The following is a 16,882-nucleotide window of genomic DNA, read 5'->3' on the forward strand; positions in this document are numbered from 1 at the left end:
GAGGTCCCTGGTCCCACGGCTTCGGCATACCCGCTGCCAAATTGCCGCTGAATCTGCGGGTCCAGCGGATCTCCTGCAGGCACGCTGCTGAAGACAGCCTGACTGCCACCCTCGCAGGGACCAGCAGGGCGCCTCCCACGCCTTGCTGCCCGAGGCATGCGCTTGGTGCACTAGTGCCTGGAGCCACCACTGTTTAAGATCTCTAAGAATCACTGGATATAGTACTAACCATTGATTTGGCGTGAAGTCTGGAAAACAGCCTTTTAAAGCTTGAGTGTTAAATAGAAAACATGCAACTAGCCTGTTGCAGATTCCTTATTCTTGGAGCAGATCCTGGCTAGAACAGCCTGCTCTAACCTATGGCAGTTGACAGCAACCCTGATATACGCTGCCCCTCCCACAACACAACTGCTGTGTCAGGAGCAGCTTCGCACCATTCAGAATTCAGGGAGAATCCTCACCTGGCCAAATCCAGCAGTTTTCTGGTCTGTTTATGCTTGAAGGGCAGTGCAAAGGAACTAGAAGACATCAGAGAATGTGTCCCCGTACTCCATATTTAAATGGGAATTAATGCTGGAAAAAGTGAACGTGGGAACTGAGAGAAGATACTCATTGCAAATGATTTAATAAGGAGAAATAACTTACAGCAATGAGCTGGTAAGAGTTATTCATCATGGCTATTAACATGTTGAGTAGAACAACCAGCGAGATGACATTATAGGTTCCAAACATGGTGGCCCCAACAAACTCAGTAAACTCATGTCGTGCTTTTACATTAGTCACGTACAGATTGATGAGACCAAATATAGACCAGAATAATGACTGTAGTGTTTCAAATAGTCTGAAAAATAAATAGATAGTAATTACAGAAAATATACATATATACCCAAATCTTTCCCCACATGCACAGTTAAAGCATTTTATGATAGCAGAGGACAGGATTTTCCCCAATATACACAAAAGTATGTAATTTTCCAGGGAAATTTTGGTAAACTTTCCAAACTTCAGTCCTTAAAGCCAGGTATCTAAATACATAAATAGGCCCTTCAGTAAGTGGCTAATTCTGTTCAAATCACTGCCCAGCATCTCTGAAAATCAGGCCAGTTATTTAAATGTAGGTACCTACACTTGAACATTTTTGGCCCACATGCCTAAGGTTGATCACACTGAAGTCAATGAGAGCATTGTCTTGACAACAGTGGGCCAGAATTGGACCCCGAAATTAAGCTGGTGTCTGAATTTCAGCAGTGGGTTAAAATGAATTGTTTGTATCAGTAAACAGTTTGTATATTCAATTGGTAGTGTGCTTTGAAAGTCTTCTAGATAAAAGGAGCTGTAGAATTCGAGGGGCATTCCCACGCATACATTTTGTTTAGTAAAGAGCTCAGAAATTCAAAGATAAATCAGACAATCACAAAAGGACATTGTGATTCTACAGTTAAATTATATAGTATCCCCTTAGAGCTACGGCAAGGACAGCAGCTAGGATGTCAAATAACAAGGTGCCATCTTTGAAACAGATCTGCAGGAGCTAAACAGTTTGAAATAATACCACTTCTTTGTAATGTAAAGCTGTGCTAACACACTACCAATTATTATTTTGAGCCCTGATCAGCCCTATGCTCCTGGGCAGTATGGCTATGGCTATGCAAGTCCTAGGGCCTGATTCTCCTCTCTTTTATATCAGTGCAAGTCAGGAGTAACTAAACTGGATTCTGGAGTTACAGATGTGTAAATCTGGTGCAAGTAAGTGGAGAATTGGGCCCAGGGTGCCTCCAAGGAGTGGCTGTGCAGCATGTCTTGCTGCAGTTCTTGGAAAGGCATAGACAGAATGCACCACTAAACTCCCCTGCTGGAGATTTCTCATGCACTAAAGAAGCAGGAGCCACCACAGCCTGCCCAGACAGCCTCTTTTATGGCCATAATCACTGCCAGCACCCCTCTTCAGAACCGCAGGGAGACAGCCAAATGATCATTGCCTCACTCAATGTCACCCTGATGGAGAAGTGGCTCTTGGTCCAATTTAAATGTAGGTGAGTAGCTACATATGACTTACAGAACTCAGCTGGTAACAGCTGTTTGTATCAGAAGTCCAATTTAGTGTGGAAGGTGAAAGTTCAAGTAGAGAATTAAGATTCATTTAATATAGATTGGGCACTAACCTTGTCACTTGATATAGCTAAAGAACTAAAATCACTGATTTTCAAAGTGAAAGCAAATAAATAACTGAAACTCATTATTATTTAGCCTTTGAGACAAAAGTGAGAATGTAGAGATTGAACAATTACAAGAAATTCAATTGAAGGTGGCCTTGCATTCAGGTTCCCTGGCAGCTTGGACTGAATTTTTTTCCTTGTCCTGCTTCAGTGGAACCTTGTACATCCAATTTATCCACACACAATCCTGAAGTTTTTGAAAACTAAAGTTGTTCAGAAGATGACACTTTAATCTTAACAGACAGACATTGAAGAAAACCACAGCAACATTTGCCCGTAGAAGAAAACACTTAGCAGGTTACATTTATTTGTTTGGAGCCAGATCAGTATTTTATTGCCAAAATAACGCTATCATCTCATTTATCTCATTTTAGCTCAGACTCTTTTAAGTTACATCTGTGGACGTCTTTCTAGCATAGACCATACGTTATCCTAGACTGCTGTAAGTATTTATTAATTATTATTATTATTATTATTATTTTGTATTGTATGACCTAGAGACAGTCATGGACCAGGATGCCACTGTGCTAGGTGTTGCACAAATGCTGAACAAAAAAGATGTCTTTTCCCCAAAGAGCTTACAGTTTGAGCCAGTCTAAGTAGAGTTTACAGTAAAATATTGCATGTATCAAATGAAAAGTAGATATGCCACTTACGTTGAAAATGCATTATTCTGCTTTTCACACCGTATTCCTTTGCAGCTGTTGGGTTCATTTGTTTCATAATAGAAGTACAGCTGGTTCAACCCATTTGCAAAAGCTAGCAGCACGAGACAGTATATGAATAGAAACTTTAAAATGTCCAGTAACATTCTTCCTAGAGATATTTGCAGAGGACCCAAGTGAGAATTTGCAGTAAATAATGAGATCAAGCGCAGGGAACTAAAGATGTTCGCAATAGCAAACAATGCCTCAGCCACCAATGTGGGGTGCCACATATCCCAGCTTTGTCGTGGGTGTAACCCACTATACTGGAAAAAAAAAGAGAGAATTATACTTTTGTTTTCATACAGAAATCAAAGTTGTTCAGTTTCTTTGCTGAGCCATTCTGTTCAGGCATGAATAACACAAAAATTAGCCCTTTTTTGGAATGGACTACGTCTGGTTTGTCTCTTCAAAGGCGTTCATAATCTTAATATTAGAACAAATATGGCTTGTGTGTTTGCCCTTATCCAGACCTTCATCTGAAGGATAATTTATACTAGACTTTTTGTATTTTGTTATGATTTTGTTGCAGTGAAAGGATTACATGTCTGGTCTTTTTGTAACTGTCTGTGACAGACAGTAGAAAAGCAGTACACACTGTAATTGTATTTAGCAAATTTATGAAGATCTGGATCTCTCAAAATGTAGGAAGTGGGTGCTGGATCCTGGAAAGTCAATGAAACTACTCAAATGAATAAAGACTCCATATATAAGCATTTGATAGATCAAGGCCTGGATAATCACTGAAAAGTTGCTATACAGTAGATAAAGAATAAGAATATCATTTAATCTCTAATATTAAAACAATGACAACATCTATTTGTTCTCCCTTTAAGCCATGCCTAATTGTTTACTTACCTCATTTTCAGTCAGTCTGATCCTTGTAATCATGAACCTTTAACAGTCCAGGCCTACCGATAGGTTCCATGAAGTTGAAATGCATTTTAAAATAAAACCTTTTAAAATACTCTTCTGTAATTTTTACTGATTATCTATTGAGTACCTTTAACATGCTCTGTGCTGTACAGAACATATCAGAAGACACAGGGCTAAATTCACAAAAGGACTTATGCACTTAACTACCACTTTAGGAACCCAAATCCCGGAATAAGGCCCACTGGGATTCACAAAACCTCTGTTCAGCTGCTCCCAAATACAGTTGGCATCTAAATTCACTTGGTATCTACATTTTTTCAGTAAAATTTCCCTAAGTATTTATGTTTCTGCCTCTGTGCATGCACACTCCTACCTCACACCAGGTGTCTGGACTTCATAGCCCCAAAGCAATGCATGAACCAGGGGAAGAAAGGCATTGGAACTGTGGGGCCTGATCTGGTAAGCATGCTCAGAGCTTGCCTATGGCAATCTGATCTGGTAGGTGAGATCACACAAAATAGCCAGTGGGGGAAGGAGGACCTCCCTCAGAACTTTTACCTCAGTGTACACAACTAGGATGTGGGAGCTGACCAACTCAAGTTGCAACTCCAACTGAGAGGGAGAAGGGAGATGAACTGGAGTCTGCTATCTCTCAGCTATAGGCCCTAACCACTGAGCTATGGGAGAGCCTGAGGTGAGACCTTCACAGTCTCTCCTGTTGAAGCTGTTTCATGTGGATAAATAATGAAAGAGTCACTGGGTCAGAGAGAGAGAAAGAAGAAGCAAGCATGAGAATAATTCTGTAGCCCTGTGCTGAATGCATTCACTCGGTCAAGGTGGGAGATCCAGTATCCATTGTCCAATGACTTTTTTTAACCCTCATCTATATTCGTGGGGTAAAGTTGTATCCCACAAGCATATATGTTGTGAAAACTCATGAACTGGTGACCCTCCAGCTATGCTGTTTTAGGACATTTTCACCTAGGCGTATGTACACAATTCAGTGACATTTTTTTAAAATTAATTATAAAAAACATTTTTCTGTATCAGAAATGTATGTAAGGTACAAATGTACTCCAAATGTGTTGCTCTATTATTTTGTCCTTTGATTACACCGACATATTTGCCACAGTCAGCTGACCAGAAGAGCCACAAGCAATGTGGAGAATGCAGTGAATTTGTATGTAGTGACCACTCCACATTGATCCTCATGTGAAAATGGCATATAGGCTCACACTGAAGAGACTCTTGCTAGTTCTTTCAATTTGCTTGTTAAATAAAGTTTTTTTTATCTCAAATAAAGAAATGTTCTTAATTTCTGAATGCACTGGGGGGAAAACAATCCCCCACAACACAGTTAATGTAACTTTTTCATGACAATGGATTTTAAATAAAAAACATTTGTCCTAAATCATTAATGACGTAGCCACAGTGGAACAGCTTCAACAGGCGAGAGCGCCACATCAGCCCAGTAGTGAGGGCACACACCTGAAAGGTGACAGAACCAGGTCAAAAGCCTTTCCCTTGAATGAATACTTGAATCAGAGCCTCCCACAGACAAGGTGTGTACCCTAATCACTAGGCTAAAAGTGACCCCCCCCCCAGACTTCTTGCAAAAACCACATAGGTGCCAAGAGAGGGTTTGCCATGGAGAATCCCAAGCAGAGGGAGATGTCTCCCTCCAGCCTGACTTAAGTGCCAAACTTACAGGGGGGTGGGGGGGGGGGGGTGAGGTGGCTTAGGACACATCCCTCTCTTCCGCATATTCCATTGACTAGATTAGCAGAGGAGATGCCTAGCGTGCTGGCTTTTGTGAATCCCACTCTGAGAAACCGCTCCCTCCCTATTCACTGTATAAACAGACTAGCTGTCAGATGTAGGTTTTGTGAAGCCCAGTGATTTTCTAGGTGCTAAAAGGTGTGGCAATGTGAATCTAGCCCATAATCCCTGTTGAAGTACTTACAGGGATAATAATACTTCCCTATCTCACAGGGATGTTGTAAGGATAAATACTTTAAAGGTCATTGATAAATACTTTAAAGTGCATTGAGATTAATTGATAAAAAGTGCAAAATAAAAAATAGGTAGTATTACTACTACTACTATTACTAAAGTCTAAGTTCAATAGACACAAGCTACATTTGCTCCCTCTATGTCAAGTCATGTCTATCTTGGTGCTTATATGACCCTCAATACAGCAGCACCTGGGCACCAATCATTAATGGATTCACCTCATGGAGGTAGGGAAGTACTATTATCCGCATTTTACTGACACACAGGAGAGAAAAAATGACTTAGAGAGAGTCACACAGAAAATCTATGACTGAGCTGTGGAGGAGACTCAGCCATGTTGGAGTCCCAGCCAGTGCCCTAGCCACAAAACCATTTCCTTACTCTAGTGACCTTCCCTCATAAAATCAAGCTTTTATTACCGCTGGCACGGTAGAGCCAATACAGCTATGCAAGAAACAGGACACATGTTATTCTGCCTCATGCATCATTAACCCAAATCATCAATTAGGTCTGATTGTAAATCCTTATTACTGGTGCTGACATAAGTGGCAGAAAGAGCACAACTTGTGTTGCAGAGCAACGGCTGAGTTTGCAATGCTAGCAGTCAGGAAAAAAAATGACCTTGCAAACTGAGAAAACTGAATATATAAGTTACTGACAGAATAAAAGTGCACTCCTCAATGTCCTTTTCACGGTGACTTTTCTGAATATTATTATTATATAGTATAATTTAGACATCACTGTAAATGTACGTGGCACTTTTCTAAAAATATAATAAGAAACTGTCCATGTACTGAAGAGCTGACATGCTCTGACTGAGCATTTGTAGGTGGAGAAAGAGGGAGAGGAGAACAGGAAACCTGCCAAGTGCTGGGGATATCATAAGCTGATAAGATTGAGAGAGCAGTGAGAAGAGTGGACTGGAAGGAGTTTAGAGAGTAGAAAAGTAGTGAACAAATAAAAACAAAAGATGTCATTAGGAAGAGGAGGTTGTAGTGACTCTGAAGGGGATGGCTAGGAACCTGGATATGCTAACAGACCAGAAGTCATTGAAAGGATTCACAAGGAGTATAATGGGGCTGGGAAGTAGGAGACGAAGATTACTTTACACTACAAGGTTTGGATAGATTAGATGGTGGAGAGTGAGAACAAGGGGAGCAGAGAAGAGAACTGAAGGAAGATATGGCCATATATGGACAAATATTTTAGTAGGGGAGATATATGAAAGGATGGATGTTGTTGATTTTTAAAGGAGAAATAGGAAGAAGAGAATTGAAAATACAAGGAGATTGTGAATCTGTATATGGCCAGAAATGTGAAGTGATAGAGAAAGAGGTAGTGGATGGAAGGGAAAGAATGATACATTCTGTTTTGGAGAGATATTGTTTGAGAGGCTGGGAGATGTCAGAAGGACACTTGGAGTTACAAGATTAAAACATAATGAAGGAGGTGAAGAGTGGAGATGTAGGTCTGGAATCTAGACCACATAAATGCATAGTTGAAACGTGGGAACAGATGCTGTCAAGAGGAAGATGTATAGAAGGGATTGAGAACAGAAACTAGGTTGATGCCAGCAAGTAAGGTGTAAGCAGGGAATGAATTCTTCCCTGACAGCTAGCTGGGAGGTGGAGAGACTTTGGGTGTGTTTATGTAAATACAGTTTGCGCCTGCTCTGCTTAGATATCCAGCAAATAGAGTGATGTTTTGCTCAAAGTAATCAACTTTGGCTGGTGTTGGGTTACAAATTACTTTAATATTGAATGCAGGGGGAGTGAAATGCTGTTACCAAAATGTTGTAATTATTGTAAGAATACAGGGAAGCAAGATTGTGCTTAACCTGTCTCAAATGAAGGGGGTCACCTCAGCTGAAAGAACCTCGTTTAAACCAGGGGCTCAAATGCCAGAGCCCTGTGAAAGTAAGAGGGGTGGGAACAGGTGTCCCAGCCAGGAGGTTGTGGACTCTCCCTCAGAGTCTCCAAACTGGTTTGACCTCTCCTCCTGCTATTCAAAGAAAGTACTAAATAGGCTTCCTTGGGAGCCTCTTTTGTTATTTTAAATGCTCAGTTACAGCTGAAATCAGTTGTGGTGGGATGGTGTTTCTGCCCAGACTGCTAAGAGCTAAAAATCATTAAGAGACTGATGTGCAGAGGTCACAGAAGAGAGGCAGGTGGCAGCAGAAGGTGATTGACAGTCAGCTGGCAAATGAGTGGCTGGTGAAGCAGAGAGTTGTAGTGAGTGACCAACAGGGCAGCTGGTGGAGAGGTGCAGAAGAAGCCAGCAAGGCAGCAGGAGAGAGGGTCAGTGGACGAGCGCCCGAGCAGCAGAGCAAGTAAGGTGCCTCCTTATCTCCACCCAGAGTGGGAGGTGAACTCTGCAGATGCACCTCTGAACACTGGGTCCGCACTGACCAAGGATAGCAAATATTAATGGGGTGCAGAGAAGGGATGAGCATGCTAAAGGGACTTTTGGGTTGCTGGACTTAAGAACCTGAAGGGAAAAGGACACCGGCCACTTCAGGGTGGGTCTTTTGCTCACGGTTTATGTTTATAAACCCTGTTTGCAGTATTTCCCCAAATTAATACCGAGTTACTTCCCTCCTCTTATTAAAAGTTTCTTTTTTACACTCAGCCTCTGTGCTTGCGAGTGGCAAAGTATTGCCTCTCAGAAGTGCCCAGGGGTGGTGTGTAATTTCCCCAGGTTACTGGGTGGGGGTTTGAGCCGGTTCTGTGTTGTAACAATGGAAAGGAATCCCTAGATATTGAATCTGGCCCTGGTTGTGGCTGGCTTCGCCTGACAGAAATGATACATTGGGAAGAAAGAAAGATGAAGATCTATGGATTAAAATGCTGACTGACTGTTCATCAAGAAAAGAGATGAACCAGGAGAGCACAGAATCACAGATATCAAAAGGAAAAAAAAGGAGGAAGAATGAGATTGACTGACCATGTTAAAAGCAGAAGGAATATTAGTAAGAGCAGAAGAGAATAACTGCATGGCCAGGCCATGGAATGAAAAAGATACTAGCACAAATTGATACCTATTGTTTGAGAGACAGGTTTGAATAAGCACATTTACTCAGGAGCTCAGTAACTCCTGAGAAGTGAAAGAGAAAAGGGAAAACAGATCATTTATGGGGGAAACAGCCCATTAAAAATAGTGAAAGAAATATTAGCAAATGGGCCACTCTAAAGATGCTGATATTTATTTCATTTTTGTTAGTTTTTTATGAACCACAAGTGGTTGTTTTCTCCATAAATGATCTCTTTGGATATTCATCCTTTATTTCTCAGGAGTTACAAGGCACCTCTGAATTATTCTGATTATAATCTGTTTTTCAAACTGCAGATTCCACTTTGTATTGTTGTCTCATTCTCCTTCCTAATCATTATGACTGAAATCTGTAAATGTTCGTGGAGTGCAATTAGACATTTCACTGTATATCAAATGTCAGAGCTCTGTAGGACTCTCAGCAAATCTAAGAGTTAATGTATTTCTTTGTGTGCACTGTAATTTTATAATTTGTGTCTACAGTAATTTTATATTGAAACTGAATATACTATACTATATATTACACGATATAAACTGCATCTTAGATAAAGACAGACCAGGATGGGACTGAAAAGGGACTTGCTTAATAACAAAGTAAAAAATATCCTTACTAAAAGAAACTAAATAAACCCAGTCAAAACTTCTCACCTGCACAGGCTTCCAGTAAATTGCTCATTCAATAGTTTCCTCAAAAACAGTATGTGTATATTTAGTGTATTAATTCACTTTAGTTCATTTGCACACTATAGGGTTATAAAAAGAATTAGGATATGAAATGACTGTTTGATAGTATGTCAATATAGAGTCATTAGACACTGAGTAATACAAAATGAGTACAGGAATGTGAGATTTCCCATACAAGAGAAGATCATAGATACATAAAGTATTTTATCTTGATTCCAGCAATGGCTTATATTCAGTAATTCAAAGAAGGTAAAAACACAAATATATCCTGCCACCTCAGTAATGCAAAGCTTTGATTCTGCAGTTCCACAGTGCATGGGACTGACTTCAATGGCCTTTGGATCAGGCCCTCTGTGGAGGGTTCCTAATAGATCATCATCTTACACCGACGAAACTCTGATGGAGCATGAGTTTTGATTTCTTGGGTTGCTCATATTGTAACAACTGATAGAATTTCTGCACTCCACCTCCAGCTCAAACACAACCCTTTGGCATGTTGCCTAGGCAGTCATTTACTTAATAACTATTTAATACATAGGGGAAATACATAGTCCACACCAATGGAAAACTGAAGAAAGCAAATATGGACAGTTTAGAACTATGTAAAGACTAGAACTTCAAAGCAAATTTATCATGTATATTAATGATGCCAAAGGAATATGAAATAACAGTTCCTGATAATTATTCACAGAAAACCATACACAAGATTAACATCCAAGACAGTTGTAAGCATTGGGAAGGTGGCCAGATAATTACTTTTTACTCTCTAGAGCAGAAACCATAAATTGCAGAATTATCATATGATCCTAAGGAGAGACAGTGTGGTCAAGTTATTATATAAATGTGAATAAGGAGACCTTGTTCTAGTTGCAGCTCTGCTACTGACTATCTTTCCAACCTTAATCAAATCACGTATGACTCTTGATATATCAGTTTTCTCATCTATAATAAAGGGATAAATATTTTTCCTACCTCTGTAAAATGCTTTGAAATTCTTGGAAAGATTAATTCTTGGATGAAATTCAAATTATTGTTATTAGGCCATGTATGTCACAATCTGTACTGTACATTTCAGAGAACCAGTAGAGAAAAACTGAGAATAATCAGCCAAAAGATGTTAAACAACAAAAATGAAGCACAAAAATTATACTTTTTCTTACTGTGCAGTTAATACGCCAGTGCAAGTGAATGTCTATAATCTTCGGCATTGGCCAAATATCAGTTAAAACCTTTTACAATGCCAGAGAGACAGGCTAAGCATCCCAGTGTTTGAAGCACTGATATTTAGGGAAAAAAAACCATCCTTGTACTAATTAGCAGAGTAGATTCAATTTGGAAAGGACTGAGACAATAAATATGGAGCCCAACAATGTAGTTTAGATACAGAATCACTTTTCAGGATAGAATTACACTCTGAATATGACCTCTGCCCCCAAAGTGATAGAATTACACAGCATTACATGCTAATGGGTGAGAGGCAATTATTTAGTGACATCAGCTGTGTGCAATTTCTTACACAGCTGAAAACACACAGTAATGGAAGCCATGCTTCAGTTTAATAAAACATTAAAAGCATCCTTAGGTGTAATGCATCGAAGTGAGAGGAGTACTTGACTCAGCAGTGCAAAACATACTATAGTTTCAAAATATAAACAGAATCCTTTGTTTTACAGCATAAACAGTTCTATTTGTATTTATAATCCTCAGTTGAAGCAGCTACAGCCCTTAACATAAATCATGCCTTAATGAACTTAAAATGTATGAGACTACAATACATTTATAACCATGTGACATTTAACTTGTATGTTGGTAGATAAACAGGTATAAGAGACAAGGCCCTGATCTTCAAAGCTATTTACACACCTCAATTGAGGCTCTGGACCCTGGTCCTCAGATGAACATAAGACACACTTATCACTGGGGTGGGAGAATGGTCAAAGAAGGCTCTAAGATATCCTTTTGCATTTTCCCAATTCCGGACCTAACTATGGGCTCCTCTAGTGCCTGATGTAATTTAGAGCAGCACATGGGCTGCTCTAAATAACATTCAGCTGCTTGCAGACTCAAAAGTTTGGTATCAGCAAGCATTTTTTCTTCCAGCAATTAACTCTTTTTTTTTCTTCTGGGAACATCTTCCACATCAGGGAGTAGCATTGAGCTGCTATGCCTCTTATACAAGGAAGCTGGTTAAGATGGGTGTCTGGCTCAAATAAATTTGTTAGTCTCTAAGGTGCCACAAGTACTCTTGTTCTTTTTGCAGATAGAGACTAACTCAGCTGCTACTCTGAAACCTGGCTATGTTGTGCCACTAGAGTGATACACAACAGGTAGAACACATTTGAGAACTGGGCCTATATAATTATTTCAGTAAATACAGGCAAAACTATATTTCAGAAAAAATAGACATGCAGCTTTTAGCAAATGAAAGTAAAGGTCATATTTTATAACATTTTGGTAGTGTTTGTAATCCTAGGTCCTCATTTTTTATACAACTGGAAAACAATCATATTTTAAGAATTTGAAACAAATGTGATTGATTAATCAATTAACCACTCATTATTTCAGTTGTTTATATCAGAGGCAATATTTATATACTCTGATTTAATCATTTTACCAAAGGAAAGGTGAAAGAAAGCAAGGACAAAAAAGCTAGTTGGATTTAAAAATCACAGGCATAACAAAACAAATAATTTCAGAATTAAAGGTAATATTTTATGCACTGCTGTGTTTACATTTGGAGTCTGATTAGCATCATAATACTAATTTGGAGGGTAATGGATGCATATTACTTCATACATTGTCACCTTGGAATCTGATTACAGAAGGCAGAAGCTGCCTGGGAGATGAAAGGATTATTATGGTTTCAAATTAACATTGTTCTAAAAGGAAAAATTGGATGTCTACAATGTTTTAGAAAGGTTTAAATTACCAATGAGGTTGTTATTTTGCATTTTGGACCAATAAAAAGGCTATTTCCTAGTCACTGTATATGAAACTGTGTCTGCATATCAAAACACATTCCATTAGCTTTCTGAATAAAAGGAGGCAGATTTTTCTCCACCTTTTCAAATATCTTTGCTCTACCTGAGTGATGCACAGGGTCTCGAATCTGGCCACAGCTGCCTAGATGAAAATTCCCCTGGGTGTGAAATCAGCACAAACAGCTACTATGCTACACCTTGTCCCCTACACACCCTGCTGAGATGCAACGGTTCCCAAACTGTTGGTTGCAATTCCAAATGGGTTTGTGCCATTAGTAGATGGGGTCGCAGGTCCAAAGGACCAGATTTGAACCACGAGATGATGCCATCTGCCCCTGAACATGTCCGGACCTGCTCCTCAAACTCTGCGCCGGGAGGTTGCCATTTTGTACATCTAAATAGCAGCCACCTCATGGCATGACCTTGCATGTATGGTGAATGCATTTTGTAAAATGGCAGCTTCCTGTTGTGGTGTTTGTACAGCAGGTCTCGACACATGAGCTGTGAGGAGGTGGCTGTGAGGATGCCATTTGCCCCATCAGGCTGTGCAAGCATTCAGCTGAGAGACTTGAATCCAGAAGATGCTTCTCTGTGGGCAGCAGCCTTCTCAACAGAGCATCTTCTCTGCTTGAGTGGGTAGGAACCTGTGTTAGCTTTTTCTGAAAGGGAATCTGAAGTGGCTTGTGAACTCCTTAAGGCAGGGCCCATATCTTTTTATGCCACCCTGAGTACCTTTATGACACTCAAGCATAAAGGATCATTGTAAGTCACTGTCTCTGTGCTGCCGTAGTATCAGCACACAGGGCCTTCCTAAGTCCTGGCCTCATCTGCTTAACTAAGAATTCCTCTTTCTGACTTGTGAGATGAGGCACAATGGACTCATTTTTATGCAGGGTATCTGCTTCATCCTCCAGCAGTGAGTCTAGTAATGCAGGTATGTGCAAAAAACAGGCATGCAAGAAATGTGCAGGCAAATATGGTGAGGCTTTGCATATGGCTTCACCAATGTTTTTGTCAAGAATGAAGGAAGGACAAAATGCCTGCTATGTCACACACACACAAGCCTGAAGCCCAATAAACTTAAATGACCCTTGTGAGCCCTTCATAGGGAACATGTAGGAAAACCAAGGTCATTTTTCCAGAGCTGGAAAGAAGAACTTTCATGTCAACAAGTGCAGTTCAAAAGAGCCCTGTCCATCTCTGACTATACACAAAAGGCATCATCTGAAGTGAGTTGCTGCCTGGCGCAGGCCAAGAGATTTTGATTTTACCAGATGAAATCAATGTTGAAGATAATGTGTGGGGAAACTGAGGCAAACAAACCCAAAGACATACTACTCTCCAACAACACAGTGAATTGAAGGATTGAGGTGATAGCAGCAGATCAGGAAAACACACTGATGGAGAGTCTGAAAAACACAGATGCTTTTGTTCTTCAAGTTGATATGAGCACTGAGGGTCTTGATGCACATATCTTGGCTTTTGTGAAATACATGGAAGAGTGCAATTCTTGAAGACATTCTATTGTCTCCCTCTTTCTGGACACAAGGCAGTACAAGGAACGTTCGATGTACTACATGGCTACAAGCAAAACAAAAATGTCCTTGGTGATCACATTGTAAGCTTTTGCACAGAAGGAACTCTGTCTATGGCAGGCCACCAGCAGGTCTGAATGCCTTGGTAAAGAAAGTTGCTCTGTCTGCTCTGTGGACTCACTACATGAATCACAGAAAACAACAGGAATAGAAAGCTGTGAGTCCAGAGCTAGGTGAATTTTTGCAGTATCATCTATTGTGAACTACATCAAGACTCAGCCTCTTTGCACGCATCTGTTTGGAAAACTGTGTGAAGACAAGGGATCTGATCATGACACGTTTTTATTCCACACTGAAGATCCCTGAGGAAAAGTACTGGGATGATTTTTTGAACTGAGAGATGAGCTGTGTGCTTATACAATGGACTGCAAAAAGAGTGAATTTGTTGATTTTCTAGGTGACCAAAGGAAGAAGTGCCTTTCTGGCCAAGTCACAGACATATTTAGGAAACTGAATGAAATGCCTACAGGTCTGCAAGGAAAGAAAACTCACATTCTTCAGCTGAGTGATTGACTCATAGGATTAATGAAGAAAATTGTTTTCTGGAAGAATTATCTATTAGAAACAAATGAGGAATCCTTCCCACAGCTTTCTAATTTCCTGGCTGTCAGTGAAATTATTGAGCTTCCCACACATGTGATGGCTGAACAACTCAGCCAGATGGAGGAACAGTTTGCATCCTTTTCCCTCAACTTGGACATGACAATGTGTGATTGGGTGTGAAACTACGTTCAGTGCAAGCCTGATACCATGGATTTGCCAACAGCTGAAATTGAACAGCCCATCAAAATGTCCTCTGATCAATTCTTGCGAGTAACATATGCCCAACTTTCTCTCCCAGGATTCTGGTTCACTGTGAAGAATGATTATCTTGCACTCTCAGAATACACCTTGAAACTGATGGTGACATTCACGAGCACGTAACTGTGTGGAGCTGGATTCAGCACACTTGTGTTCGTCAAGTCTCAGTATCTATCTACCACTGATGTCAAATTGGAGATTAGATACGCAATTTCTACCACATCACCGGACTTTGAGGAGCTGTGTCGCAACGTGCAAGCCCATGTGTCATATTAGAGAGCATTAAATATATTTAATGTGCAATCTTCTTGGATTCCTTAGTTACTATGTTACTTTGCTGTGATCTGGGGTCACAAGAAACAGAAAGTCTGAAAATGGGGACATGCAGGCAAAAAGTTTAGAAACACCTGATGTGATAAGAAGAGGAAGATGGCAGGTCAAGTGTGTAGGGGCTCTGTTCCACTCTGCCAGTTATCAGCTGGGCATATGGACACTGATGAACCATCGCCAACTGACATAAATTAGACAAGCTCCGAGGTCTGCTCTAAACTTATGCCACGGCTGCAGCCAGAACAGCTGTGACTTGAGAACAGGGAGCTGTAAACGGTTCCTTTATGGATGCCCACTTTCTTTTTAGCCTACTGGATCCAGGCACAGGAGAGAATCTAGCCCTGTAGTTATTGGATAGTTGGTGGAAATAAACTTGAAATCACTGAAATCTAATAATGATAATGAATAATATAAATTAGAAAGTTATCATGACTCAGAGGTGATTAGAGCCGTGTGAAAGTGCTGACACATTTTTCTTTAAATTTAATTTGAATCTATTTTTCTTTCATTCAAGACCATTTTGAAACCAGAATATTTAATTTTTACAAGGAATGTCCATGAATTCACATGGAAAACAGGCAACATTCAATTATTCATGTTTTTTAAACAAATGGATGTTTCTCTGGAAGAAAATTCAAATGGTTATAATGTCATATTTCTTATTCAAAAAATAGGACAATGGGGAGCAAAACAGAAAAATTTTCCACAACAATGCTTCTATTATTTAGTCAAAATTTACATTAAATTTCAGTTTATTGATTAAATTGGACTAAAAGCATTCAATGTTTTTTAAGCTTTGATTTGAATTTTTCATGCAATTCTGATTCAAGGTTGCATATTATTTATTAGACAACCTTAATAATAAAGCTTCAGTAGAAAAATTATGCAAAGACTATCTGACATATAATACATTTTTGTACAAATATCCACACCTAATAATAATAATGCTTGGCATTTTTATAGTACCTTACATACAAACGTCTCAAAATACTTTACTTATCCTGATGAATTAAGCCATCCAACATCCTGTGGCATAGATAGAGAAGATTAAAACCATTTTACAGATAGCAAAACTGACAGATTAGTAAAGTGATTCATTGAGTCATTCTAGTAGTTTATCAATCAAAGAAACTTTGAAATATAGAAGCAAGTCAAAAAGTACAACCTTAGTTACTTAATAGATTTATTTATAAATATTAGCTAACAATAGAATGATTACCTTTGAAAATGCAACAATTTTCAAAGAAATTGTTGCCAAGTACAAGGAGTTCATTACGAAATCCATTAGGTTCCACCAGTCATGAATGTAATCCTGTAGTCCACCATCCCACATCTGTTTAATTTCACCCCATATGAAACCTGTAAATATAAAAGAATTCATTCTAAGCATGGTTTTCAGAAGAATTTTATACAGATCAATCATTTTAGACTTCATTTTCTGATTCATGTTTCCAAAATGCATTCACTAAGCAAGTGAGAACTGACATGCCATTCATGTAAGCATACAGCTTCATTTTCTTTTGCATTACTTCTATTACTTTTTCATTACATTCTAAAGAGCGTATAAAAAGTAGTCTAACATAGCAACTATTGCCATATTCTGTCCTTAGCTGTGTGTTCCAATGGAAACTGCA

At 39.5% G+C, this 16,882-nt stretch overlaps 1 protein-coding gene across 1 annotated transcript in view; it reads right to left on the bottom strand.

Moving 5' to 3' along the window:
- Positions 1-16,882, bottom strand: part of TRPC4 (transient receptor potential cation channel subfamily C member 4) — a 208,321-nt gene that overhangs the window by 17,469 nt on the left and 173,970 nt on the right. Inside the window, 3 exon segments of the mRNA XM_030563819.1 lie at positions 646-841; positions 2,873-3,186; positions 16,468-16,607. Of these exon segments, the coding sequence (XP_030419679.1) occupies positions 646-841; positions 2,873-3,186; positions 16,468-16,607 (650 nt within the window).

This window comes from Gopherus evgoodei, chromosome 1, assembly GCF_007399415.2.
Source record: "Gopherus evgoodei ecotype Sinaloan lineage chromosome 1, rGopEvg1_v1.p, whole genome shotgun sequence".
NCBI lineage: Eukaryota > Metazoa > Chordata > Testudines > Testudinidae > Gopherus > Gopherus evgoodei.